General features: G+C 32.1%; 1 protein-coding gene across 1 annotated transcript in view; it reads right to left on the reverse strand.

Moving 5' to 3' along the window:
• Positions 1–27,268, reverse strand: part of flz (transmembrane serine protease filzig) — a 58,829-nt gene that overhangs the window by 13,826 nt on the left and 17,735 nt on the right. The window contains exon 6 of the mRNA XM_075361733.1: positions 529–683. Coding sequence (XP_075217848.1) covers positions 529–683 — 155 coding nt within the window. The remainder of the gene's footprint in view (positions 1–528; positions 684–27,268) is intronic.

Raw genomic sequence — 27,268 nt, forward strand, 5'->3', positions numbered from 1 at the left:
TCAAACGATTTATGACCATAAAAAATATTGAGAATTTAAAAAAATTCATTAATTTTCTTCTTTCTCCAGAAACAATGTATTAAATTTATCTTCTCTACTCAGTAGGTGAAACTTTCATTTAATGTAAGTTGTATGTACATGTACTTAGGAAAATTGACAAAACTGACAATGTTATGCTAAACTTAGTTTATAGTATATATAAATATATATTTTTTTAAATTTATTACTTCACGATGATGGTTGTAGATGTTTATTAGAAAAAGTTTCATGAAGAGATTATTGAATTAATTATGCGTTTCATTCATTGTAACACTTAAACTTTAGAAACACCATAATTCTTTTCGTTTTACGGGTAATGAATGCAATTCTATCTCATTTAAATTCAAGGAAATTCATAACTATTTTATAATATATTGTTATAAAAAATCACAATTATAATAAAATAATATTTTATAATTGATGTAATCCACAGAGTAATAAAAGTTTTATTTGTTATAATTTTTAATTAATGAATTAAAATTAACATACCTCACAAGAATCTCTTTGGCCATTAGCATACCCAGCACAAACAAAACTGTTTAGAATGCTTTTAGTGTGGCCTGCTGTTTGGAACATTTCTTGACAGACTGTATTCTCCATTACTGGTACGTGTACTTCTTGCAATACACTTGGCACTCCTCCACCTAAATATGATTATACAGACCAGACATTATGTATACATACACACAGTACAGAAACAACTAAACTTCACTTAAGAAAAAATTCTCACTGAAAATTAAATTATGTAAATAAAAAAATTAAATTACACAATTTCACAGAAAATTCTCAAGATTTCTACTCTAAGTTATCTTGCAGTCCTTTGTTTTTACTCAAGTTTCTATTTATAAAAAGGGAATTTGTTAATTATTTTCAATAATTAAAATGAACAAGGGCTTAACTTGAAAGGGGTGCAATAGAGGTAATTTTTCCTTGGCAGCAATCTTTTATATATAATACTCAATCCTGTTTTTGGATAACTGTTTATCATAATGATGCAGAAAAGATATTAATACATAGTTTAAACATTGAGTTGAAAAAATAAATGCAACTTAGAACCATAAAAAAAAATGTTCATTATAAAATAAAACCTAAAAGGTTTTCTGATGATCGGTTCCAATTTATGGCTATTTAAAAAAAGTTGTTTAAGATTTCAGTACAGATAAATTTTTTTTCTGAAATATTTTAACATTACTACAGTATCTAAATAGTTTCATAATTTTAATTAACAACTAAATGTAATAAGATTTATGAAAGAAAGAAGAATTTTCATTAAAACTGTTGAGTCTGATATTCTGTTAGAAAAGAGTAGTCATTTCATTAATAAGCATGCAGCATAGTACAGACCTACTACTTTAACAGTTATTTTGCAGTGGAGTGACTGTACTCTTTTCTAACACATCATCAAGATTCCCACCAGTTTAAATAAATCGTTCTCAATCATATTTCTATAAGACTGTTAATAAAAATTATGAAATTATGCATACACTGTAATATATTGCTAAAATGTATAGTTGAATGCAGAGAATAAATTCTTATCAAAACTAAAACTGATAGACTGCATTGATTCTTATCTATATTGGAACCAATAATCAGAAGATTAATAATAAAAAAAAAAAGAATTGCAATTATTAATAGAGCTCTGTTCTCAAGTATACTTATTTATTTAATGTAATCTTATATAAAAAATATGAAACATTAAAATTGCACAATCAAGAGAACTAGTAACAGTTTGAAAAACAAGTTTTTTGTGACAGATAATATAATAAATTTTACAATGCCAATAAAATTATAGTACTCTATATTATAGAATAATATTGGACATGTAAGGGGGGTTTAAATTTTAAACAAATCAGAAGCGATGCTTCTGTGGGTCGATTGTCCCCTTCTTTCAAAGTCCTTCATCTCTTCTTCTTTGAATAGGTATGCGCATTAAACCATTTCATATAATACCATGCTATTAGACCTTCCAAAAATCAACTGCTTTTTATTGGGTATTAATTTGATTTATGGACACTGTTTCCTACATATAGATTGCATAAAACTCAAACTTTTTTTGAGTTGCTGATCAAGTAAAGTCTTACCCTTTCAAACATGTAAATGTAAGGCATTAATTGAACATTTTAATTATATTAAAGAATTTCAAAACTTTTTAATAAGATTTATTAGTTATCTATCATGAATGAGATATATTGTGTTATAAAATCTAGTCTGTTAACATTAGGCCGATTAATTTGTTTTAAATTATTTTTTAATTCAAATGATAGGTTGGGGTGATATATATTGAACATACTTTATTTCTAAGAATCTTAGTGTTGAACTTAAAAAAAAAAAATTTTTGCACATGTTATTCCTTGTTGAAAAATATTACTTGAAATAAAAAATAAAATAATTTTTTTAACAAAACTTCCCATCTCTAAAATTGTATTTTTTTCCAAATGATTACAATCTATAAATATAAAATTAAAAAAAATTATAACTGAAGTTTTACCAGAGGAAACAATTTTCATTACTAGGAACTAATACACCCTAAAAATAGGAGTAATATAATTTAAAAATATTATCACTTTAGATGTTTTAATGATTTTGTTTTTAATATTTTGTGGTAGATTAGCTCAGGTAAAAATTTTTACTGATTTATCAGATCAATTTACAAACAAAATTCTACTTCTTTTCTTTATGTAAACAAATGAATAAGAAAATTAGCAATATCTTAACAGTAAAAATAATTTAAAATTTTATCATTGATGGTAGAGTTAAATTTTAACTTACATGCAAACGGCTAGAAAGTACAGTAATGTTGCTTTCCTTTCATTTTCAAGTGAATTCATAACCCAATGATTACATAGGTTAATTGGTACTCACTCATGACATACTTACCATATATATTCAACCTCTGGTAATCGAAGTTAATTTGATAGTTAGTATTGTACCTTGTAAGGATGAAACACTTTCACGCAATGTATTTATGCAATATTATTGGTAATTAAGAAAAAAATGTTCTTCTTGTTGTTGTTACATTGTTTAACCGATATCAAAAAAAGAGGAAGTTTTCAATTTGACCTCTATATCTTTTCTTATGTATATTCTCAAACATTACTTTTTAATGTATACTCCAAATTAAATAATTTTTGTTTGCTTATTTTTTCCAAGTAAGTTTCTCTGTTGTTCCCATAAGTTTCTTCCACACAACGTAAGTGAAGCATATTTTAAACAAAAGGTTTTGTAATCTATTATAAGATCTAAGCAAACTGCTTAATTAATCCAAGCAAATGCTGGGGCAGTTCTTTTTTTAAACCATGGAATAGAATAATGTGTTATGTACTGCTCAGAATAAAAAAATTATTTATTGAAGAGAAAATATTTAAATATCATTTTCATCATCATTATTCAGCATTGAATTAATACTGAATATTAATTTGTAGCCTGAAATCAATTTTGTATTCAAAAAAGTTTTACGTAAAACTTTAAGAAAATTATAAAAATATTTGTTTTAAGTATCTACATTTAAATATTCTGCTTAAAGAAGATTTTAAAAAAACTCGATCATTATTTGAATTAAGTATATTAACTTAAGTAAATGATAATAAATATTTCCTCATTCCACAGACTTAGCTCGGTAGTAGTCTATTTAGTTTTCTAATCTATTATTTTTATCAAGACGCAGTTTTAGCGTCTTTTGATTTTTCTTTTAAATGCTTATAATATAAGTACAATTTGTAGATCTACTCGTTTTTAAAATAAAAATAAATCCCAAGAATTTTTTTTATTAAAAGAAACAGTTCAAAAACAACCTGTAAAACGAATCAAAGAAAAAAAAGTATATACTTTTTCAGCGTTCTCTCATTTATAACTTTTTAAAAATTAAAGATAAGTATGTCGGTTTTATTTTAGCATTGACTTCATAAAGTAAAATTTAAATATTGTCTTTTTTTTCATATAAGAGGATTTTAAGTCGCATTTTTTCTCCGAATAACCTTTTAGAGGGTACGATAAATACACTTTGGTTAGCTTCCCTTTGTGCCCACACTTCTTTCATCCTTCGTGTGTCGTTCGTTCCTTCTCTTTTTATGTTCACTTCTACTGTTTGATTTTTTCTTTTCTGAAAACTTGCTTTTTGAACTACCCGTCTATAAAGTGCCCTCTCATTTATTGTGCTGTATTGATTCTAATGTGTTTCATGTCTTTTTACAATTTCTCGAAACCATGCAGGCTTGGATCTGTAATTTCTTAGCAAGTCCGATACGTTTAAGTTATTCTGTTATCACCCATTCTATGTAAATATATCTATAGAATTTTAATCTTCTTTTCATCATAACATGTGTTAGTTTTTCAACTTTCAAGTACAGTTTTCTATTAGGTCTTAATTTGAATTCCGATTCACTGTTACTTTTTTACTCCTAGGATTTTCTTCAGAATTCTTCTTTTGGTCTATTCTAATCCAAAAAAATTACAATGAAATTGTAAATCGTACGGTAAAAGTCTCGCAGATATCATTTCTTCCGCTCAAAAAACAAACATTTCTGTAATATAAATAAATCTGTTTTTAACAAAATGGTACTGATGTCACAAAAAGGTAAGATGCTACATTTCTATTATCAAAATTTATTAATTTAGAAATTGTATAAAAAAAAATACATGTTAATATATGTAATAGACAATAGATATACAATAATAGATAATAAACAATGTTTAAGCGTTCCATACAATAAGCAAAAAATAGAAAGATTTGTTACAAAACTCTTACCGGCCCGATTTCATTTATTAAACAACGAATAATCATAAGAATTGTATTATTTCTGTAAATGTGATAGGTATTACATATAAATAAAATCGGGCTGGTAAGAGTTTTGTAACAAATTTTTCTATTTTTTGCTTATTATATGGAACGCTTAAACATGGTTTATTGTCTATTATTGTATATCTACTATTACATATATTTAGCGTGTATTTTTTTTAAACAAAATTCTAAATTAATAACAGAGTTTGATAATAGAAATGTAATGTCTTACCTTTTTTGTTAACAGTATCATTTTTGTAAAAACAGTTTTATTTATATTACAGAAATTTTTGTTTTTTGAGTGGAAGAAATAATATCTGCGAGACACCTTACGGTTTACAGTTTCATTTTATTTTTTCGAATATTACTGCGTTTTGTTAGATTATTCTTTTATTTTTTTAAGAATTACTGATTGTTATCTTATAGATTTATTGTGAAAATTTATTGCCTTTCTAGTACAAACAAATAAACATTTTTTGAATTTTTTAGGCCAGTTTTTTTTGTTGATAGTCATATCATTCACTTCATACCACATTTTATGACCTTCACGAATCTTCGATTCGTGATGTAATATTGCACTTATTACTTTGTAAGTGTAACCCTCGATTTTTATCGTATTCGTGGACACACTTTTTATACTATTATTAAATGATTTTTTTTTTTATTTATCCATCAATTAGTTCAAATAGTTCTAATTGCAGAATAAAAATTTTACCAATAGACTTTATTTCTGTTTTTTTGTAACAAATCTTTGTTACCACATCTGAAACATTTTCCTACTGTTCGTGTTTTTTTTTTTTTTTTTTGTGTTTTATTAACAGCTATAGTCTCTTGTAAACTAATTCTTTTCCATTAGCCAAAGTATTTAAATCCGTTTTAGATAAGGTCTTAATATTTATCTTAAGGTATTGAGATGTATCGCTGAGAGTTTATTAGTAAAGTCTGTTAGTAATTCGAGATTATCGTTTTTATATTGTTTTTTTTAATGAAATCATCAGGTTGTTTTAATTCAAAAATTGAGGTATAATATTACTATCTCAATATCTGAATACCTCAAGGGCAGAATATCAGGTTACTTCAATGAAAATTCGATTAGCAAAGGGAATAAACAAGAAAAGCTTTGTAAATAACTAAATGAAAGTCAAACACGTTTTCTTCGCTTATTACTGCGTGTAAAATAAGCGATTTCCATTACCGCCTACAGTCCAGAATGCAAATAGAGAAAGGTTTTCTATTGAATAATAATAATAGTAATAAAAACATAGATTTCAAATAGAATTTCTAATTTGTTATTCGTCTACAGATTGCATTTAGACGTTTCAGATACGGTCTCTATATAAAACTTGTTTAAAAAAAAGTCAAATATAAAATTTACATTTTAAATATTTATTCGTAACATAAGACTCAGATTATAAATTTATTTAGGTAATAGATAAATTTAATTTCATAATAGACTTTAAAAAATGATTTTCTCTACCATGTATATCGTTTCTTACCCGTTTTTTGATATTTACAGACACTTTTCGCAATATTTATTCAGTGTGTAAAATCTCACTTTTAGTGTTAATTTTCAATTAAATAAAAATGTGAAGATAGTCCGAAAATAGTGAAAATAGTGACGGTCGGCATGAGCTCTTTTAATCCGGAACGTTTCCTATTATTTATGTATTAAACAAGATGTTATTTATTTATCTATTTGGGAAATTTCAACTGGGACACGTTTGAAAGGTTTATATACGAAATACGCCTGTGCTAGAAAGATATGTTCAAGTTTGAAAATAGGCGTAGCTGACGTTATGTAAAGGAATATATACTGAAATCACACTACTGCATGACAGTTATTTCAACTGTTACGTATAGCTAGCTAATGTTGTACAGTGTTTCCATTTGACACATAGAGTGATGTAAAAACTTACTCCTGCATAATTTCGTGAATCCTCATTCTAATGAGTCATTTTTTAAACACCTGTTAATATCTAAATATTATATATTAATGCTTGAAATTAAACAAAAAAAAAATCATATATTTCTGTGCGTACGTTACAAAATATATTTATTCACCGAGAAATCATCTCGCTGTCAGGATAAATATAGAGATTATTTCTTTTATTCAGACCGTTAATTGAAGTTTATACAATTAACTTTTATTTTTACGTTTAATAACCCTACATCTGGCCTCGACCAGTTCCCAAAACAAGGAATTTGCGTTCATTAGTTTTTATTTAGTTAAGAAAAAACAATTTAACCCAGGCCGTAGTGAAATTCTTTAGCATTTTCGAAAAAATCGAATAATTATATCTTTGAAACGTTACTTGTAAGGAAAGACAGCTCTGAACAGAGAGAAAAATATACTTTCTTTCTTAAACTAAGCGTAACACAATCAATAGGGGCTTTAATTTTACTTCCCTCAGCTGTGTTCCAATCAGTACTGATCACACACTTCTCTATTCTCTTATTTCATTTTAATGTGATAATTTCTTAATCTGTCAACTTATCCAATTTTCACTGTTTGTCATTTATTAAAATTAATAATGTATGTCTGTTGTTTTTGTACGCGCTCAAGTTTACGATTCGTTTTAAAGTAATTAGTTTTACGATAATAATACTTAAAGAAAGACGAATAGACCGAATGAACTAGTGTGATTAATCTGTCCGGTTTTCACCGCGATTTCTCTGAAGAGTCCTTGTAACATCTAAACGAATGTATTGAAAGAATCTATAAAATTTATTAATGATCGGTCAATAAACCTCTGAAGATTGTGAACGTCAAAACATGCGGCGTAGAGGTTACAACTTCTCCGTTGCATCGTATGTTCAATCGTCGACACGATACAACTCCTTGTTCAATCAACTCCTTGACGATTTCCTCCTCTGTGCGCTTCAGCAAGTCCCTAAACATAACAACTCCCTTCGCGGTATTTAGAGTACCGTGCGGTGTAACCTCAATGTCTAACAGTCCAATTTTCTTAGCCTTCAGCAACCATGACGATTGTAAATCGTCGACTGTCTCAACGAACAATCCTGCAGCAGTCTTCTTAACCTCCCTTACCGGTCCTCCTGCAAATTCCACGAGCTATCGCGAAAGGGGTAATCTTGCAAAAATCCCTTTCTTTCCTTTTGATAACTAAATATTTTTGTATCGCTGCATTGCTTTTTGCTATTTTGGCATTGCTTCATTGCGAATGAAGAAATGTCGGATCGAAATGTCGATCCGACATTTCTTCATTCGCAGACTCAACCCATTTTCTTCGCTTCGCTTGCGAAGACAAAGGTTCTCCTTGATGAAGGTTTTTATGTAGACCCCCTACCACAGAAAGTGTGAAAATTGAAAATTCAATAAAAAAAAGAAACGCTAGTCAACATGTCAAAAGACATGTTTACTGGCGTATGAATCGGAGCATGCTGGTACTCTCTGATGCTGTAGTGTGCTCTCGGAGCACACTGGTCCTGCCTGGGTTCCCAGTTAGCCACCTCTCACAAATTTAACCCGTGCTGGAGAGTCAGGTACTGCCTGACCCGCTATACAAACATTCCAGGACTCTCACGTAGGGCCCCGATACCCTTACCTATCGGACAATACCTGCCAAGGGCCTAGATGACTGACTCACTCTGAGTGGCGTAAGACTTTCTTTCTTTTTCCTGTTTAGCCTCCGGTAACTACCGTTTAGATAATTCTTCAGAGGATGAATGAGGATGATATGTATGAGTGTAAATGAAGTGTAGTCTTGTACATTCTCAGTTCGACCGTACCTGAGATGTGTGGTTAATTGAAACCCAACCACCAAAGAACACCGGTATCCACGATCTAGTATTCAAATCTATGTAAAAATATCTGGCTTTACTAGGACTTGAACGCTGTAACTCTCGACTTCCAAATCAGCTGATTTGGGAAGACGCGTTAACCACTAGACCAACCCGGTGGGTTGGCGTAAGACTTAGGCAGAGAGTAAGCTCACCCTCAACCCGGTTAAACTACCGAGAAGAGGGATGAGCATTTCCTGTCCTCACTCCGCCCAGCGTCGGCAAATACAGACCACGGTCATGTCCCTCGACGCCGTTGCAAACAGCGAAACCGATAAGCACAACTGCAACCAGCTCGGACAGCTTGGTACCGCCAATCCTGTACTCCACAGGGGAGCTCCTGAGCAAAACAATTACCCCGTTGGCCGACATAAGTGAAGTACCGAAGTACCATGTCGTTTCCCGCCCCGAATGTGTGCGTAGACGTGGGGTTGGATTTTTTCCAGGGCATTATTATTATTATGGTACAAAATACATATTGTAACAATATATTTATTAACTTTTATTTACTCATGAAATTGAAAATCAATAAGCAACTAATTATGTATGACTTAATTATATATGACAAACGTCATATAAATAAAGGGGATGTTTTAGGAAAACTTAATGGATATAATTCCTAACAAAAATTCTGCTTTCAGATTTCCGTTTCAAAGATTAAAAGATGTAAAACTAAACAGAAATAATGTAACAAAAAAATAAACGATATTGATTTTATATATACATAAAGATAACTACATTAAAAGATGGAGTATTTAATAAGAAATAAGCCAAAAAAAACTACAAATTAAAAACTACAGACCTAGAAGAGATTCCTATTTCATATTCATATTCATACAAAACAATAAATATTTAAAAAAACAGCTGGATTAATAGATTTTAAAATAAAACATACCTATTGATCCATTTACCACATAGTATTTCTGGAATATACAATATGAACTAGTTTGATCGTTGTTACGTATTCATAGAACAGACGATTCATTTAAAAAACAGATTTCAGCAGCATTACCACGCATAACAAACAATTTGTCCAGTATTTCTAAACAACTTATCAGTAAAAAATAAAACGTTATATAAATTCTGTTAATAAAAATAGCGCAAAAATATAGTAAAAATTTGTTAGGGAAAATTTGAAGGTTGAAAAATCTTTTTTAATTAAAAAATTAGCAATTGGAATAAAAAATTATTATAAATACATTTTGATATTAAAACTCCTTTTTCAATCTTATATTAAAAATAATATAAAGGTAAACAATAAATATTACCTAGTTAATATATGTGCATAATCACCTTCAACGCAACCAAGTTGAAGTTGCATCGGTAAAAAATGTGAACTAGACTTCTTAATTGCCGGTCATATGGTTTAACGGTCATATGGTTATAAGTACAAAGGTTGCAAGCGTATCATGTATTACAGCTGATCATGTATTGTATTTTAAGAATTATTATTTTATTTTATTATCACTAATAAATATAACAATTTATTATTATTGTTATTATTATTATTATTATTATTATTATTATTATTATTATTATTATTATTATTATTATTATTATTATTATTATTATTATTATTATTATAATTATAATTATTATTATTATGACATTCTGGACATGGCGGCACGTACTGGACTCGTGATTCTCAATACAGGGAACACGACGACGTTCCGCCGCCCAGGATATTTGGAAACCATTCCTGATATTTCCCTCGCCTCCGAAGAGTTGGTCTCGCTCGTCCAGGACTGGAGAGTCCTCGAGGATTATACCGGTAGCGACCACCAATACATCTCATTTAGAGTCCTAGATGGTACACGAGAGCGCCCGGGGCCCCAACGGCAGGCGAAAAGATATAACATCAACAAAATCGACGAGAATAAATTCTCCTCAAAAATCGCCTCAGGGGTGGTAGCCCCTGAAAACTTCGCCAACGGGGGGGACGCTGGCGCTGAAGCCGTAGTTGCTGCGACTATGCGGCTGATCGCTTCTGCATGCGACGCCTCCATGCCACACGGGGGGCCGAGGCACCAGAAGCGACCCGTGTACTGGTGGACACCGGAGATTGCGGGGTTGCGCCGGGAGTGTCTTCGACTAAGACGAGTGGCGCAACGTGCGAGGAATCGCATAGACGCGAACGCCAGGTCAGCCGAGTATAAGACGGCAAAGAAGCGGCTCCGTCGAGCCATCAACGTGAGCAAGGCACGCTGCTGGAGAGAACTGACGGAGACCGTGGATGCAGACCCTTGGGGGCTAGGTTACAAGATAGGAACTCGGCGATTGGGGGTCTCGCGGTCACCACCTCCACTAGACGAAGCTAAAGCGGAACACGTCGTTAAGACGTTGTTCCCGGCGCACTCGGTCCGTGCCGAGTGGGACTTCAGCGACGTGGGCGACTTCCCGCTCTTCTCGATGGAGGAATTGGGAGGAGTCCTACGGTCGCTGAAATGTAAAAAAGCCCCTGGTCCCGACGGTATACCGGCCGAGGTACTCAAACTAGTGGGGCGCTGCAGGCCCCGTCTTCTACTAGACATGTATAATGCATGTCTGAAGGCTAGGTCTTTTAGCGCCAGGTGGAAGACCGCGCGTCTTGTGCTAATTCCCAAAGGAAAAGAAAACCCAGAGTCGCCGTCCTCCTACCGCCCATTGTGTATGCTTGACACAGCTGGGAAGGTATTGGAGAAGCTGTTATGGAAAAGACTGGTTACGGCGATGAATCAGGCAGGTGGCCTGTCACCTAACCAGTACGGTTTCCGGCAGGGTCGGTCGACCCTAGACGCAATTCAGGAGGTTGTTGAGGCAGTGCGGCGAGCAGAGGACCACAATCATTTTTCGCGACGTGTGGTCCTTCTCGTTACGTTGGGCGTAAAAAACGCGTTCAACTCCGTACGATGGAGCCCTGGAGCTCCATCGAGATTCGGGCCCTGATTCGAGCCCTGGAGCATACGTTCTATGTGCCTCAATACCTTCTGAGAATGGTAGACGCATACCTGAGGAACCGCGGTCTCATTTAGGAGACCGCAGCAGGCTGGCGTAGGACTACGATCACGTCAGGGGCGGCGCAGGGGTCGATTCTCGGCCCCGACCTTTGGAACGCCGTCTACGATGGCTTACTGAGGCTGGAGATGCCTGAAGAATCTGCCTTGGTTGGGTACGCTGACGACGTTGCGCTACTTGTCGCAGACCGCGACGTGGAGCGCGCCCAACTGAGGCTCAGTCGGGCCATGCACAGAGTCGGTGCCTGGCTGGATGATCATGGATTGTCTCTAGCTCTCAGCAAAACGGAGATCGTAGTTCTCACGAAGAAACGTATCGACACCCTTCTTTCCCTGCGGGTCGGGGTAGAGGTTGTCGAGACCAAGCCGGCCGCAAAGTACCTTGGTATGATGATTGACCGGAAACTCAGCTTTGCTGAGCAGCTTCGTACAGCCGCCGACAAAGCTGCGAGAGCCGTAACTGCTCTCAGCCGGCTTATGGCGAATGTCGGCGGACCGAAGGCCAGCAGACGGCGATTGCTGATGTCCACGGTACATTCCATCCTGCTATACGGGTCGGAAGAGTGGGCCCAGGCATTAAGAGTTGCGAGAAACCGGAAGCGGCTCGCGCAGGTGCAACGCACCGCAGCCTTGCGAGTCGCTTCCGCGTATCGGACGGTCTCCGAGCCTGCAGTACTTGTGGTCGCCGGCGTCATACCCATTGCTACTTTAGCAAAGGAGCGCCAGGCGATCTACGGGAGGCGGCGGGCAGGCGGAGACCGGGTGACCATTGCCAACGAGGAACGCACTCGCACATTCCTCGCATGGCAAGAGACCTGGGACCACGAGACCAGAGGACGATGGACCGCAAGGCTTATTCCTCTGGTCAGACCGTGGACGGAGCGACGGCATGGAGAAGTACTACATGACCCAATTTTTAAGGGGTCACGGGTACTTCCGCGCTTACCTCCATGTCATAGGGAAAGCGCCGTCCCCCGACTGCCTGTATTGTCCCGGTGTACGGGACGACGCTGAGCACACCTTTTTCAAATGTGCTCGGTGGGCGGCAGATCGAGGGACATTAGAGGCGGATCACGGAGCACTGAGTCCCCACAACGTGGTTGCGATGATGCTCCGTGACCTGGGCAGCTGGGAAAGCGTAGCCCGATTCGTCGGCAACATACTCAGGGCCAAAAAGGTTGACCTGGACAGTCCTGAAAATTAGGTAGCACCTAACAGGCTAGTATAGGAGGACTCGACCGGAAGTAATGTGATAAACGGTTCCGGGTCGAGCCCTGGTAGAAAGGGGGGTGGTTTTAGTCGGTAGTCCGCTGATGGTGATTGGATAATACCATCAGCGGGAGCCCGACACTCCGTGCGTAAATGCATTTCCACCTCCCTCCTCAAAAAAAAAAAAAAAAAAATTATTATTATTATTATTATTATTATTGCTATTCAGTTATCATTAAATTTATTTCGCTAGTTCTTTTGTTATTTTATAGTCTTAATTTTTTTTTTAAATTTTTTGTATTTATTTCCAACGTAAACAAGAAATAATCCGCAAGTATATGCCGTTCAAGTCCTTACTCAGAGTTAATTTGTTCATTAATGCTTCATAATGCTTATTTTTATGCGAAAATCCTTTAAAAATCATTTCACATTGATGTATAACTGAAAGATTGTGAAATTGTTGATTTTTTTGATTTTTTTTTTTTTTTTTTAATTTACTTTAAAATATATTAAACTGAAGAGAATATTACATCAAAACGCGTTTTTTAATTTAATCACGTAATAATTTTTTAATGTGATGATAATAAGTGAATTCTGCTGAAATTGTGAAAAAGAAGGTAAAATTTTCATATTAAATTATAAAGTAGACCTTCTAATGTAAGGCATGCTATTTATTGAGCCTTCTATATATATATATATATATATATTCAAAACTATCATCTTAAACAGTTTTTTAGTTCATTAGCTTACTAAATTTTTTCTCAATCTCACATGAAATTTAATTCTTTTCCAGTCATTTAACAGTTGTTATATCCAACATTATAACAGGTATACTCTGTAATATAACAATATTGTATTGTATTATTATCAATGCCTGAAATGTGATGTTTATTTCTGTTAGATATTAAGCAAGAATTGATGATTTTTTTTTTTTAGAGTTAAAATGTTCTACAAATCGATTTTTGTTAAATTATTCGTTTTTTTCTAAATACATTTTTGTGCAATTTTGTATTTCAATTTTTAAATAACAGATTTTTAATAACACTCATATTTCTCCCTTTATTTTAAACATATTTCAGTGTGTAATTGTTAGGTTTATAGTGAATTTATGTTTTCTATTTTTTTTTTTTTTTTTTTTTTTTTTTATTATTATATAAGTTATCTAATTTTAATGTTCATATATTTGTAGGTGATTTATGTTGTAGATTATAATTTATTCTTGTCTTGTTTTTTTTTTGTTTTTTTATAATCTTCATTTTTATATGTTTTTCTGTTACTTATTTATAAATTATTAATATACTTTTCACCATATCCGTTAGTACTCTATAGCCTTTTTTATTAAAATAAATTCCATTGAATTTCATAATGAAATTGTATGCATATTTATACTGCCTGTATATCATACGGTAAATGTTATTTTTATGAAACAAAGGATAATTTACTTCCTATGAGTTGCAGTGTTATTTGCTATAGATTCCCTATATAATATTTAATAGATACGCGTATATACATATCTTTAAAAAAAAGGCTGAAAACGATTCTATTTATTAAATTACAAAGAAGCGTTTCTGATAGAACAATAAAAGTAAGATGTTATCTATATAAAACATCTTTGTTCCTACATACAGTTTTACTTTTATTTTTATATTATCTATTTTATATGTAATTATACTAGATAAGTAAAAAAGAGACATGTAAAAATTATTTGCCTTAATGAGTGTCAGAGATTTGTTTTTCATTTCTTTTTTATAAAAATTGTGCTATTTAAAAAAAGATATGTATGCCATAGATTATTTCGGGTAATAATTTTTTTTCCATTTTTTGTTATTTAAGAATAGTAATATTTATTAGAGCAAGTTTAATGTACAATAATAATATTATTATTATTATCAGAATTTTTTGTTCATATTATAATAAACAGAGCATAGAGTATTACTGTTCAGCGATCCTCTTATTTACATATATAAAAGTATATACAAGCGATCAACTCAAGATGGACAAAATTGGGATCTCAGTAACTATGTGTTTTATGAGAAACTTTAAACGGGGAACCTTCTCTAGATTTTTCTTACATTAAAAGTATAGAATTTCCATTTTGAAATCTTCCCCCAATATGGTGGCCAACTTTATTATTTCAAATGGAAACTTCATGTTTTTATTGGATTTTTGGGTAGAAAATATTATTTTAAGACATTCTTATTCTTGGATATTTCACCCTAAATGCAGCCGTTATGTAGTTAGGGCTGACAATTATAAAATCATTTACCGCAATTCAAAACTAAACATTAGTACAACAATGTGTAAAAACAAAACCAATAATTTTTCCAATGGAACATGCAGTAGGCGGCTCCTACGTAGATAGATCAGCACTCCTAGTGGTACACAATTGCTTTAAAAACTATTAATTGTTTTCAAACCACAACTACAGTTGTGCCAACTAGTTGCGTTTAGTTGTGTTTGGTTTTCAATAAAAACGAATTTAAAAACATTGTGTTCAGTGTTCATAGATGTTGATTACTTTTAAAAAATTAAATTCTCTACAAGTTTTGTAGAAAACGTTTATGCATTTATTACTTATTTAAGAAAGTTATTTTAAGCTAAACATTAAAAAGTTGTTTTTTGCAGCCCTAATTTTGGGTTTTAAGTCGGATATCTAAAAAACTAAAGGAGATACAGTTGTGGAACCTATGTTATTGAATTTTTCAGGTCAAAACCCGTAGAAGTCATTAATATCGCCTCTTAATTAACGTCCAAAATTTTCAGTATGACCTCATTTCTTTGGGAGAGCTGAGATCTGGGCGAAGTCTTTCGCTAGCCGTAACTCGCTAACGCTTCGTTAGCGTGAGGAATACGCCTGTAAATTATTGCAGATTCCTCGTGAAATACTCTATATGCCGGCCAACTTCATTATTTCAGATGGAAACCTCATTATTATCATTATTATTATTATTATTATTATTATTATTATTATTATTATTATTATTATTATTATTATTATTATTATTATTATTATTATTATTATTATTATTATTATTATTGCTATCATCATAAAATATGTATTACAACAACAGATTTACTAACCTTTATTTACTCATGAAATTGAAAACCAACAAGCAATTAATTATGTGACTTAAAAAAAAGTCATATTAATAAAGGGAATGTTTTAGAAAAACCGTTTAATTGATATAATTCTAAGAAAAATTCTGCTTTCAGATTCACCTTTTAAAGACTAAAAAAATAAAAATAAATAATTGAACAAAAAGATAAACGAAATTGGTTTTACATACATACGAGTAAATAACTAAATTAAAAAATGTATTATTTAATATGAATGAAGCCAAAAAAATAAAAAAATTAAAAACTGTAATGCAGATAAAATAGAAAAAAAATAAAGAACTCTAAATACAGCCCTTACGGAGCTGCGGGCTGACAATTGTAAATTTACATTCTATTTCTTCTGAAATTCTATTTTTTTGAAAAGTAATAATTATCAGTTTTGCATTTTTGAAAAAATTGTACATCCATAACGACTGGGATTAGAGAAAAAATGAAAAAAAAACTCAAAAAATAAAAAACCCAAAAATAAAAAATGTCTTAAAATAGTATTTTCTATCCAAAAATTCAATAAAAACATGAAGTTTCCATTTTAAATAATAAAGTTGGCCTCCAGATTAGAAAAAGGCGAATATTTTGAAAATAGTAATAATGTATCTTTAATTTAGGAGAAATCTCGGGAAGGTTTTCCATTTAAATGTTCTCATAAAACCTATAGTTTCTGAGATAACAATGGTGGCCGTGTTGAGTTGATATTCTATAGACAGAGTGTATCAGGTTCTTCAGGGCTTTCCTAAAGTTGTTCAGCCGCATCCCCATCCGTACTAAAAACAAAAGGAAACATGCAACAAAAAGGAATCGAAGCAACAAAAGGAATACGGAAGCGTGCTAAGAAATGTGTTGAAAATGGCGAGCTCATTTATGAACATTTATTATAAACCGATACGTATAATACACTTTGGTCTAGTGTGCTGTTTTAAAAATAAAATTCTATTTTTTGTAACTTTTCTTTATTTTATTCAACTTATCTTACGCCATTTTGTTCATAATTAGATTTTCTACAAGATTTGTTTAAAATTTTTATGTAATTATTACCCATTTAACGAAGCTATTGTACGCAAACATAAAAATAAGGGGTTTACCCTAAATTTCTCATACACTCTGTAAATATATATTTATATTTATGTATTTACTGCTTATTTATGTGTAATGTTCTACCTAGTCCCGAAAAAGTTGTTCAAATCTGAAATATTAATTGTTGATTCTCACCAAGCAATTTATTTGACCGTTTTAAAAAAAAAGTATACTAAATATAATCAAATTATGTATAACTTTACGATAAATAATTGTTAAAAAAAGTGGGAAATATAAGAAACACATAAACCAATTACAAAGAAATTTAATTAAAATCTTAAACTAAAGTCCATATTGTTGTTAAACAATCATCACCAATAGATTTTGAGGAATTAGGATGAAAAAAAAATTTAACGTATACTACATCAAAAGAAAAATTGCATTGTTGAACAACGTTAGGGGAACAATATCTAATGAGGCTTTTTTAATTTTTAAATACATAAAAAGCTCTTTTGTGAAATGTTTTGTCATAAAAACATTAAATCGTTATCCGCTCCCTTAAAATTTGTTTATTGGTGGGGCAGTTGCTTTATTGATTGAAAGTTCATGCTATCTCAGTCTTTTATAAGATAAATATTTTTCTTACTGAACTATACGTATATAAAGGAGTACTTTAAGTTATAATGGCCGACCTGAGTTAAAAGTTTCAGTAGTTTAATTTTCTTAAAAAGCTAGCATTCTGCCTTGGACTGGTTTGCAGTAAATTTTTATTGAATATGTATTTTTTTTTTTTTTTTTTTTTTGTCTTCAGTCATTTGACTGGTTTGATGCAGCTCTCCAAGATTCCCTATCTAGTGCTAGTCGTTTCATTTCAGTATACCCTCTACATCCTACATCCCCAACAATTTGTTTTACATACTCCAAACGTGGCCTGCCTACACAATTTTTCCCTTCTACCTGTCCTTCCAATATTAAAGCGACTATTCCAGGATGCCTTAGTATGTGGCCTATAAGTCTGTCTCTTCTTTTAACTATATTCTTCCAAATGCTTCTTTCTTCATCTATTTGCCGCAATACCTCTTCATTTGTCACTTTATCCACCCATCTGATTTTTAACATTCTCCTATAGCACCACATTTCAAAAGCTTCTAATCTTTTCTTCTCAGATACTCCGATTGTCCAAGTTTCACTTCCATATAAAGCGACACTCCAAACATACACTTTCAAAAATCTTTTCCTGACATTTAAATTCATTTTTGATGTAAACAAATTATATTTCTTACTGAAGGCTCGTTTAGCTTGTGCTATTCGGCATTTTATATCGCTCCTGCTTCGTCCATCTTTAGTAATTTTACTTCCCAAATAACAAAATTCTTCTACCTCCATAATCTTTTCTCCTCCTATTTTCACATTCAGGGGTCCATCTTTGTTATTTCTACTACATTTCATTACTTTTGTTTTGTTCTTGTTTATTTTCATGCGACAGTTCTTGCGTAGGACTTCATCTATGCCATTCATTGTTTCTTCTAAATCCTTTTTACTCTCGGCTAGAATTACTATATCATCAGCAAATCGTAGCATCTTTATCTTTTCACCTTGTACTGTTACTCCGAATCTAAATTGTTCTTTAATATCATTAACTGCTAGTTCCATGTAAAGATTAAAAAGTAACGGAGATAGGGAACATCCTTGTCGGACTCCCTTTCTTATTAGGGCTTCTTTCTTATGTTCTTCAATTGTTATTGTTGCTGTTTGGTTCCTGTACATGTTAGCAATTGTTCTTCTATCTCTGTGTTTGAACCCTAATTTTTTTAAAATGCTGAACATTTTATTCCAATCTACGTTATCGAAAGCCTTTTCTAGGTCTATAAACGCCAAGTATGTTGGTTTGTTTTTCTTTAATCTTCCTTCTACTATTAATCTGAGGCCTAAAATTGCTTCCCTTGTCCCTATACTTTTCCTGAAACCAAATTGGTCTTCTCCTAACACTTCTTCCACTCTCCTCTCAATTCTCAATACATCCTCTCAATGTATTTTTTAGTATTTAATAAATATTAGATATTTATAATTATTTCGTAATATTGATTTGTTGCTTTTTTGTTTACATATTGCGTTTGTAATTTAGTGATAAAAAATAAAATTATCAAATTTTAATTATACATGTAATAAATATTCTGTACCTACTTAACCCAAACACATTCCTTTGTATATTAACATATTTTAGGCGAATATTAATCAGTTAAAAATAATAAAAGTAAACAGTGCTAGTTTTATTGAGTCAAGATTTAAAAGGATTTAAACTGTAGTTTTAGATAGATAATTATTATAAAAATTAACCATTACTTCTGGCGACAATTATTCTCGCTTTATAATATTGACAAATAAACGTATTTTCATACGTAGTATATACTCGTACATTTTTTCCTTTTTCGTGTACAAAGAATAAATAAATTCGAAAATATGAAATGCTCAAAAATCTTTTACAAAAAAATATTAATTTTAAAGCTAGTGACCATTTTGATTATTAAACAATCATCAAAAGTAGACAATGAGGAACTAGTATAAGAAAAAAAACAATATAAATAAAATAATGAAGCCGGTAAAAGATTGCATATCTTTCTCAGCTTCGCATTTGACAGATTTTTATTTGAAATACGCCACAGGATTTTTAAATATGCCTTAATTATGTTATATTTACAGTACAATATTACGAAAAAGATAAAAAAAGCTCAATAAGGATATTTGGGTCCGATCTGATACCCTTTCTCGACAGCTCACTCATATTTTTGATAAGAGCCACAACTTGAAAAACAGAAATCAGAAATTAAAAAAAGTTTTAAATTCTTAATTTGGGTCCCATGGATCCTTTTTAAAAAGGTTTCCATCTCATTGCATTAAAACTAGAAAAACTTGGTTTTTTAATTTTGAAATAGAAATCTAAAAATAAAAATTGATATTTTAAGTACAGATCCCGTTCGGCCACTTGTGTTTTTTAGACCTAAAAGTTTGTTTATAGTAGTTATTTACTTCAGTATGAGCCAATTCGATGCAGTGTTATTCAAAATGCTAAAAAAAATTATAGTTTACTAAAAATAGTATTTTATCTCTTTTTTTTAATTTTGTCCAAATGCGATCAATGTATGTATGTAATGTATGTAGAGGTTTTTTGAGCCATTTTCGAAGAATTTATGTTGAACTAGTCCGAAGATTAATCAAATTACCGGCAACACTCTAATGTACATACATTTTCCGAAAATTTTTACATCTTTCTTATTTTTTTTTATATATTTTTTTTTTTTTAATTAAGAAGGTTTTGAAACTTCGACATTTGCAAAAACCCCGATACCCAAACTTTTGGCCGATCGCTATGCTTTTTCTTTATAGCTATGTCACTGCAGCAGCAATAGTTCTATATCCGGGAAAGTAAAAATGGTAGTGATATACTCATAGTAATAATAATAATAATCAAATATTTTTGTTTAAAAAAATATGAAAAACAAAAAAAAAATGTAATTCTGCTTACATTTATAAAACAAAAATTACCAAATATAAACGAATGTTAACTTTAAAAAACGGCATAAATTACTCACAACCCAAATTCGAATTAGCCCTAAAATCATACCCCTTATATACAATTAATTACGATAAAAATTTCTAAAGAAATTATATCATAATATATCGAAGAAGCCTCGACCAGTCATCTTCTCCGTTAAGTCTTGATTATTCATAGATTTATTTTTGATAATTTTTATATCGGATCTACTTTCTATTCCGATGTATGTTATAGTATTTAACTACTCATCAGTTTTATCTTAATTATATATATATATGCGTTTTGAAAATATTTGAGTGGTGCATTCTTCTAATGGTTACGAGTTCGTTACTCAATTTGTATTTTTGACTTAGTAAACTATTAAAGCATTATACAGTAACATAAATAAAAAAAATACTTTTCGGCACGCCGGAAGGCGGAGGTAGATTTTACCGGTGCTAAGTAGGGAATAAAAAAGATTTTCACCTTAAAGTTAAGAAAAACTTCAAAATTACTTAATTTGACAGTAGCTGCATGTGAAAAAAGTATCACATATTTAGCATACGACAAGCCCCTTCTTCTTACAATTCCAACAACATTTTGGTCATCTTTTCCCGTAAGGGTTAGTCTTATCAAAGATTGTTTCACCCAAACGTCTTAGGTAATGTTTAGATGACTAAGGACCACTTTAAACCGATTTGAAACTATGCCTATTAATGGAGGTATGTTTTTGTCTTCGAAACCCTATTTTTTCCACCCCCTGGGCCAGTGGTTGGTGAAATCAAAAAACTCTTAGATAGGTTTTAGGCCCTTATTCAAAGAGTAGTAGGAACTTCAAACGAATTCGATATTTTACTTAATAAGAAAGTTATAGCGATATTTTGCTTCTTTTTTTTTTTTGTTTTTTTAGGAAACTCCCCCATTTCCACCCCCACGCTCCGATTTTTGCTGTTAACTAACTCGACCGAGATTTTGGATCGTTATATTTTATGTATCAATTTGAAAGTGATTGGCGCAAAATTACGGCAGTTATAGTGTCCACAAGAAAGTGAAATATATATATATATATATATATATAAACTTTTTAACTGACGGTGGTTTTGGGGTCTGGGGGATGTGAAACGCGAAGATATGTCGAAATTTTCCGGAAGTCGAATCATGGTACCCATTACAATAGGTAGCTTTCTTATTAAATCTACCTAAAAGAAGAAATATTTGACTTGCTTATCTACGTTTGATACATTTTCAAATAATTTCATAAAATATAAAGAAGAGGGTTAAATAAAAAAAAACCTGTTAAAATAAAAACAAATATTCTTGATATTTTAAGAACACCAATTGCAAAATATCTTAAAATTCACAAAGCTTTAGTAATTTATCATTTAAAATTAACCACTGATGTAGATTTATATTTAAGAGCGACCTGGTCTAAACCAATGCAACTCAGTCCAAAAGGTTTTTTATACACTCCTAATTTTCTGATTCTTCTAGGTTAGCTCTACGTTTTTAATAATACACAGAATCTAATCTACTATCAGAACGATTTCTGCAAAGATAGACCTTATATTTCACAAATATGTTTCCCAGTTTCATTGGACTTTTGAAATATATAATCTATATATATATTTTTTTTTTCTATTAAGACCCGTAGATTTTAAATGAGTCCTGTATGAGACCAATAGAATATTGGTCTCATACAGGTCTCAATTAACCACACCTTTTATCGCGTATTTCAAATTGAAAACCTGTATAATAAAATTCTGAATAAATTGTTATGGATATTAAACCGATGGAATCTGACTGAAAAAGTAGTCAAATGTATATTGTGTCTTTCTAGACTTCTACTATTACACATAATGGAGTAAATGTATATTTTTTTATGACTGGATCCCGTATTTATTAGAAATTAATACCGGTACTATTATTATTGTATAACTAATAACATTAATCATCGGACTTTAGTAGTATAATGTTCGAGGGTAAACATTTTACTTGTATAAATCTACAATCCGCTAGAAGTTTTTGGCTTTGAAAACAGTTTCAGAAATCCGACTTCCAGCTTGTAATAATAAAAGTTATGTTAACTACGATAAGATAACTTTGAATATTGTATTACTGTTTTAAGGATTAATCCAGCTGTGGTAAGAGTTATAAACGTTAACAAAATTAATATTTCACTGGAAAGCTTTTTTAATTAATTTAATTTTTAATTATTTTATCTCCTCGTAATAACTGGTTTGGAATTTATTTTTTACCTAATATTTTAATCGTAAAATTAATAGATATGTATGAGATTATTTCATTTTTTAGTCGTATTTTTGAAGAAGTTATAAAGTTCTAACTTAATTATTTTAAAAAAATATATAAATTATTGAGATAGAACGTAAAATTATTATTGTTAAGTAATTTTATTTGTCAGCAACTTTTTATTTTGCTTTAAATTTTCCTCATGAATTTTTAAAGCTAAATATATTATTAAAGCAGCTTATTTTTGTTATCGATGTTTACGTTTCATACATGAATAGAAACACTTTCCCAATTTTGTTTTATTCAATAATTCACGTTATTGTTTCTATACTGTACTAAATTTTTTTATCTCCAACATATTTTTTATATATTTTCAATAAATGCTTGCTTTATATATTATAATCATTGTCTTTCCAATAGTTGTCAACTTTTCTTTCTTTCGTTTTTAAAAAATAATTCTGAAAAATGTTATTTCAACAATTTGATATACATAATACATTCGGTATTACATGGTACACATAAGTATTAAATTTTGTATTACTTATTTTTCTATGATTTTATATTTCGATAATATACCTGCGCGAATATGCGTGATCATGTATGATATTTGTAGTTTATTTACTTTTTTTATTGTTAAAAATGTTTATCGTATTCTCAGATGAGCGTAATCTGTAGTATTAATCGACTCTCATTGCTCCCCTGTTTTTCAGAGTTGAACGCATGATTTTGACGGGAGGGAACCTAGCTTTCTCATAGGCATTGGTTGTAACAAAATATTTTTACCACCAACCGGATACAACAGTGCAAAATCGTCTTTCCGGAGGAGTTGTTATTTTCAATAATTCAGGTGCTTGTATGAGACCCATACGCTGCTTTGAGAGAGTCAGTGAAAATAAATATTATGTATTTGGCGTACCCTTCCTACTCTCTTAGCGACCAACTCTGGTAAGTTTATTAGTTGTGTGGGTAATGTGTGAATAATTCTAAATATATATCGTATTTGTTAGCACTTAAATCAAAATATAACAGTTGTATGTACTACTATTTTATTACATAAGCCTAGCATAATATGTGTGTTAGTATGACGATATTATGCTAATGATGCGAGTGTATTGGGTGTTCATTGTAGTCACTAATGTAATCGTTTTTTACATATAATACATTTTTATTGGTTAATATTTTTCCATTGATTTATAACATGATAATGTTCTTATGATAATATTTACTATTATCATTTTTGCTAAGATAATTTCTATGTTTAGTACTTCCTATCTTTCTTAGCTTCATTCTTTTATCTCTAGTATATGCGTTTCGGAATCACTCCATTATCAAAACTTATTGTACTCTAAGTTGGAATTGGAGTACAATACGATTTGACACGCATCCGAAGCGCATCAACTAGAGATAAAACAATGAAGCTAAGAAAAGTAGGAAGTACTAAACATAGAAACATATTAATGTACTACATGTGTCATAGTAATACTTTGAGCGCTATATTTTACCGATGAGTTTGAAGATTAATAATTCGCTTCATAATAAAATAAAATATTGAAAATAATCTTATTTTATTTCCCAATCGGTTTTCTCTGAAATGTTATTACCTTACTCAAAATAACTTAACATAAATTAAAGTAACATTTTTTTTTTTTTTTTATTACAATTTTGTGTAACTTTTTTTAATCAATGATGTGTTTTATATTAAAAGAAATAAACTTGTAAAAGTTGTTTTTTTCACTTTGTAAGTATCTTTTTTAAATTTAATTATGTTTTTATTAATTAAAAACGCTAATGTATTTTCAAAACAATTTACCAATGAATGCTCCTCCATTAATATAATTTTAAAAAAGTGATTATCTATTTATGTTTGATAAGTTCGTTTATACCTTCAATTTAAAATAGTACAAACAAAATAATTTAATTAGCATATCTATTTAATTGACGCGCGCGCTCGCCCGTATGTGTGTAATGAATTATATTAATTATTTTTATTAATTTCAATAACCATTCTTTTTATAGATATTGTCACTTTTGTACAAAATCAACTTTAAATGCATAAGTATAGCCTTTAGTAAATGTTTATTATTATTATTTTTATTTATTTATTTTTTTTGTTGAGGTTTTTAGGGGCATCGACTACTTTGGTCATTAGCCCCATCACACTTCAAAAAAAAAATAAAAAAAAGGTTCAATGATTCACATTCTTATGAATCAAAAATGTTCAAAAATGTACATTCTTCTATAACTTCGAATCCAGAATATTACTTCCTAGGCTTTCCTTTCGGCCATCCTTTCTTGCACCGTTTCTCCATTCTTCTAACGGCCTCAACCTCTGATGACAGCGTATCTGAGGCCTCAGAGATGGCATCGTCTTCCTCTCTTTCCGATGCCAGTGACGTTCTGCGGCTGACGTCAGGAGACAAAAACATCGTTGGTGCAGTAAGCATTGTTGCTATTGAATCTAAACTAGCAAGCGATGCACTTTCCGCGGATAATGAACTGGATTCTGCTGGACTGAACTGGATTCTATCTCTACTGCAGTGCTGGGTCCAGCTGAAATAGATGCTCTCGCTAAAGCTGTTCTTTGAGCTTTTGGAGGCTCCATTGTTGCAATTTTTATATCATCTTTATCTGGTGCTTTTTCAATAATAACTTGCACCTCCATTTCGGTAGACTCGCATTTCCTTGTCACAATTTCTTTTGGTTTGTGACTACACGACGGAGTGATCTGTTTCTCTTTGTCAGATAAGTCAAGATTTTTAATTTTTACGTTAGTTGGTGGCTTTACAATCGCAAATTTAGCTGGTTTTTTAAACGGCGCTGGTGCGTCTTTCATGTCAACGGCGTCAGTTCGGGGATGAGCCGTCTCATCTTTACTTTGTTTTCTCTGATGAGTCGACTCAATCTTTGAATCAATGATTCTTTCAATCATTGTCGCAAGACTTGGTGCCATCGTGTTAAGCAACTGCTCACATTAATTTTAAATGTGGAAGAGGCAGCCGCTGCTTCTGCATAAGAAGTCGATGGTCGTGGTGTACGCTGATTAACAATTTTCTTCGCTTCAGGATAACTGACCTTCTGAAGCGTTTTAACTTCCTGAATGGCTGTTTCTAATTTATATGTAGGGCAGTTCCTTGAACGACAGTTGTGATGCCCTTTACAGTTAACGCAGATTGGAGGGTCTTTACATGGGTCACCCTCATGTGTTTTCTCTCCACATATACATATTTCCTGCGCTTCACATCTAGCTGCTGTGTGTCCGAATCGTTGACACTTAAAACATCTCATCGGCTGCGGAATAAATGCTCGTACATCAAGCCGATGGATGCCAGCTCGTACCTTTTCAGGAAGGTTCGGCCTATTAAATGTTAAAACATGCGAGGCCGAAGGAACAACTTCACCATTTCTTCGCATGGTTAGTCTGCGACACTTGAGTCACTCCCTGACTCGACATTTCTTGTACAATTTCTTCTTCTGTACAATTAAGAAGATCGCGACAAACAACAACTCCTCTGGATGAGTTAAGTGTGCTATGCGGTTGAACAGAAACCGCAAATTCACCGATCTTCTTCAACGCCTGAACTTTCTGGCTTTGCATGTCGTTGATGGTTTCGACATGCAATCAATTAAAAGTTTTACGAATTTCCTTGACAGGACCACCAGCACAATTTGTTATTTCTCTTGCGATTAAAAATGGACTAACTTTTTGAAAGTTTCCATTCTCCTTTGTAATAATTAAAAATCTTGGTTTGGGAGGAATGTTTCCAAACAAAGACTTTCTCAATTCCTACTGATTTTGTCAGCATCTCTCTTAATTTTATCTGACTCCTTGCTCTTTTTCCTCTTCGCTTGTGGCGAATCGGAGGTTTCTAAACGAGGGTGTTTACGTGCACCCTCTGCCACGTTTGTTTGTTCAATATTCATGAACGTTTATCTCTTCTGTAGCAAGGCTAGTCGCCGGGGTACACCCCCACTCCAGGGCTACTAACCTTGGAGGTCCGATCCGGTACTCCGGTGGAACCGGCATATGTCCTGGCAGAGAGCGGATACGCAGTCTCTGCACTGACTCCAGGCTCCTACTCACCGAAGCTTTCAGAGCTCCCATGCACCGACATACATGGGCACCATTGCTACATGCTTGCTATCGCAGGGGGAATGTGGACAACGGAAGGGTCTCCGTTACACCTGCAATAACATTGACCCTGGCCGCCACATTGCCAGCTCTAAGTTTGGCATGTGTCCGCTTCCTAATCATTAAATTTTTCATATCCTGCAGGTAACCGAAAAATCCAATCCATGTGAGGACCTGAAGGTGGAAACAGGTCAAAAAGAGTACTAAATCCGAGGAATTTATTCGGAGCCCCGTTAGCCAGTTATAAGTATTGCACATAAGTACAGCTGTTACCGCCCTGGACGTGGAACATAGATGTCGTGTTCCGGACGTGGGGATTACCTACCTCAGGGCATTATTATTATTATTATTATTATTACAGCATTACTGATAGACACTATCGTACAATTTTAATATGCTAAAATCTGGTAAAT

Source organism: Lycorma delicatula, chromosome 4 (genome assembly GCF_047948215.1).
Source record: "Lycorma delicatula isolate Av1 chromosome 4, ASM4794821v1, whole genome shotgun sequence".
Taxonomy (NCBI): domain Eukaryota; kingdom Metazoa; phylum Arthropoda; class Insecta; order Hemiptera; family Fulgoridae; genus Lycorma; species Lycorma delicatula.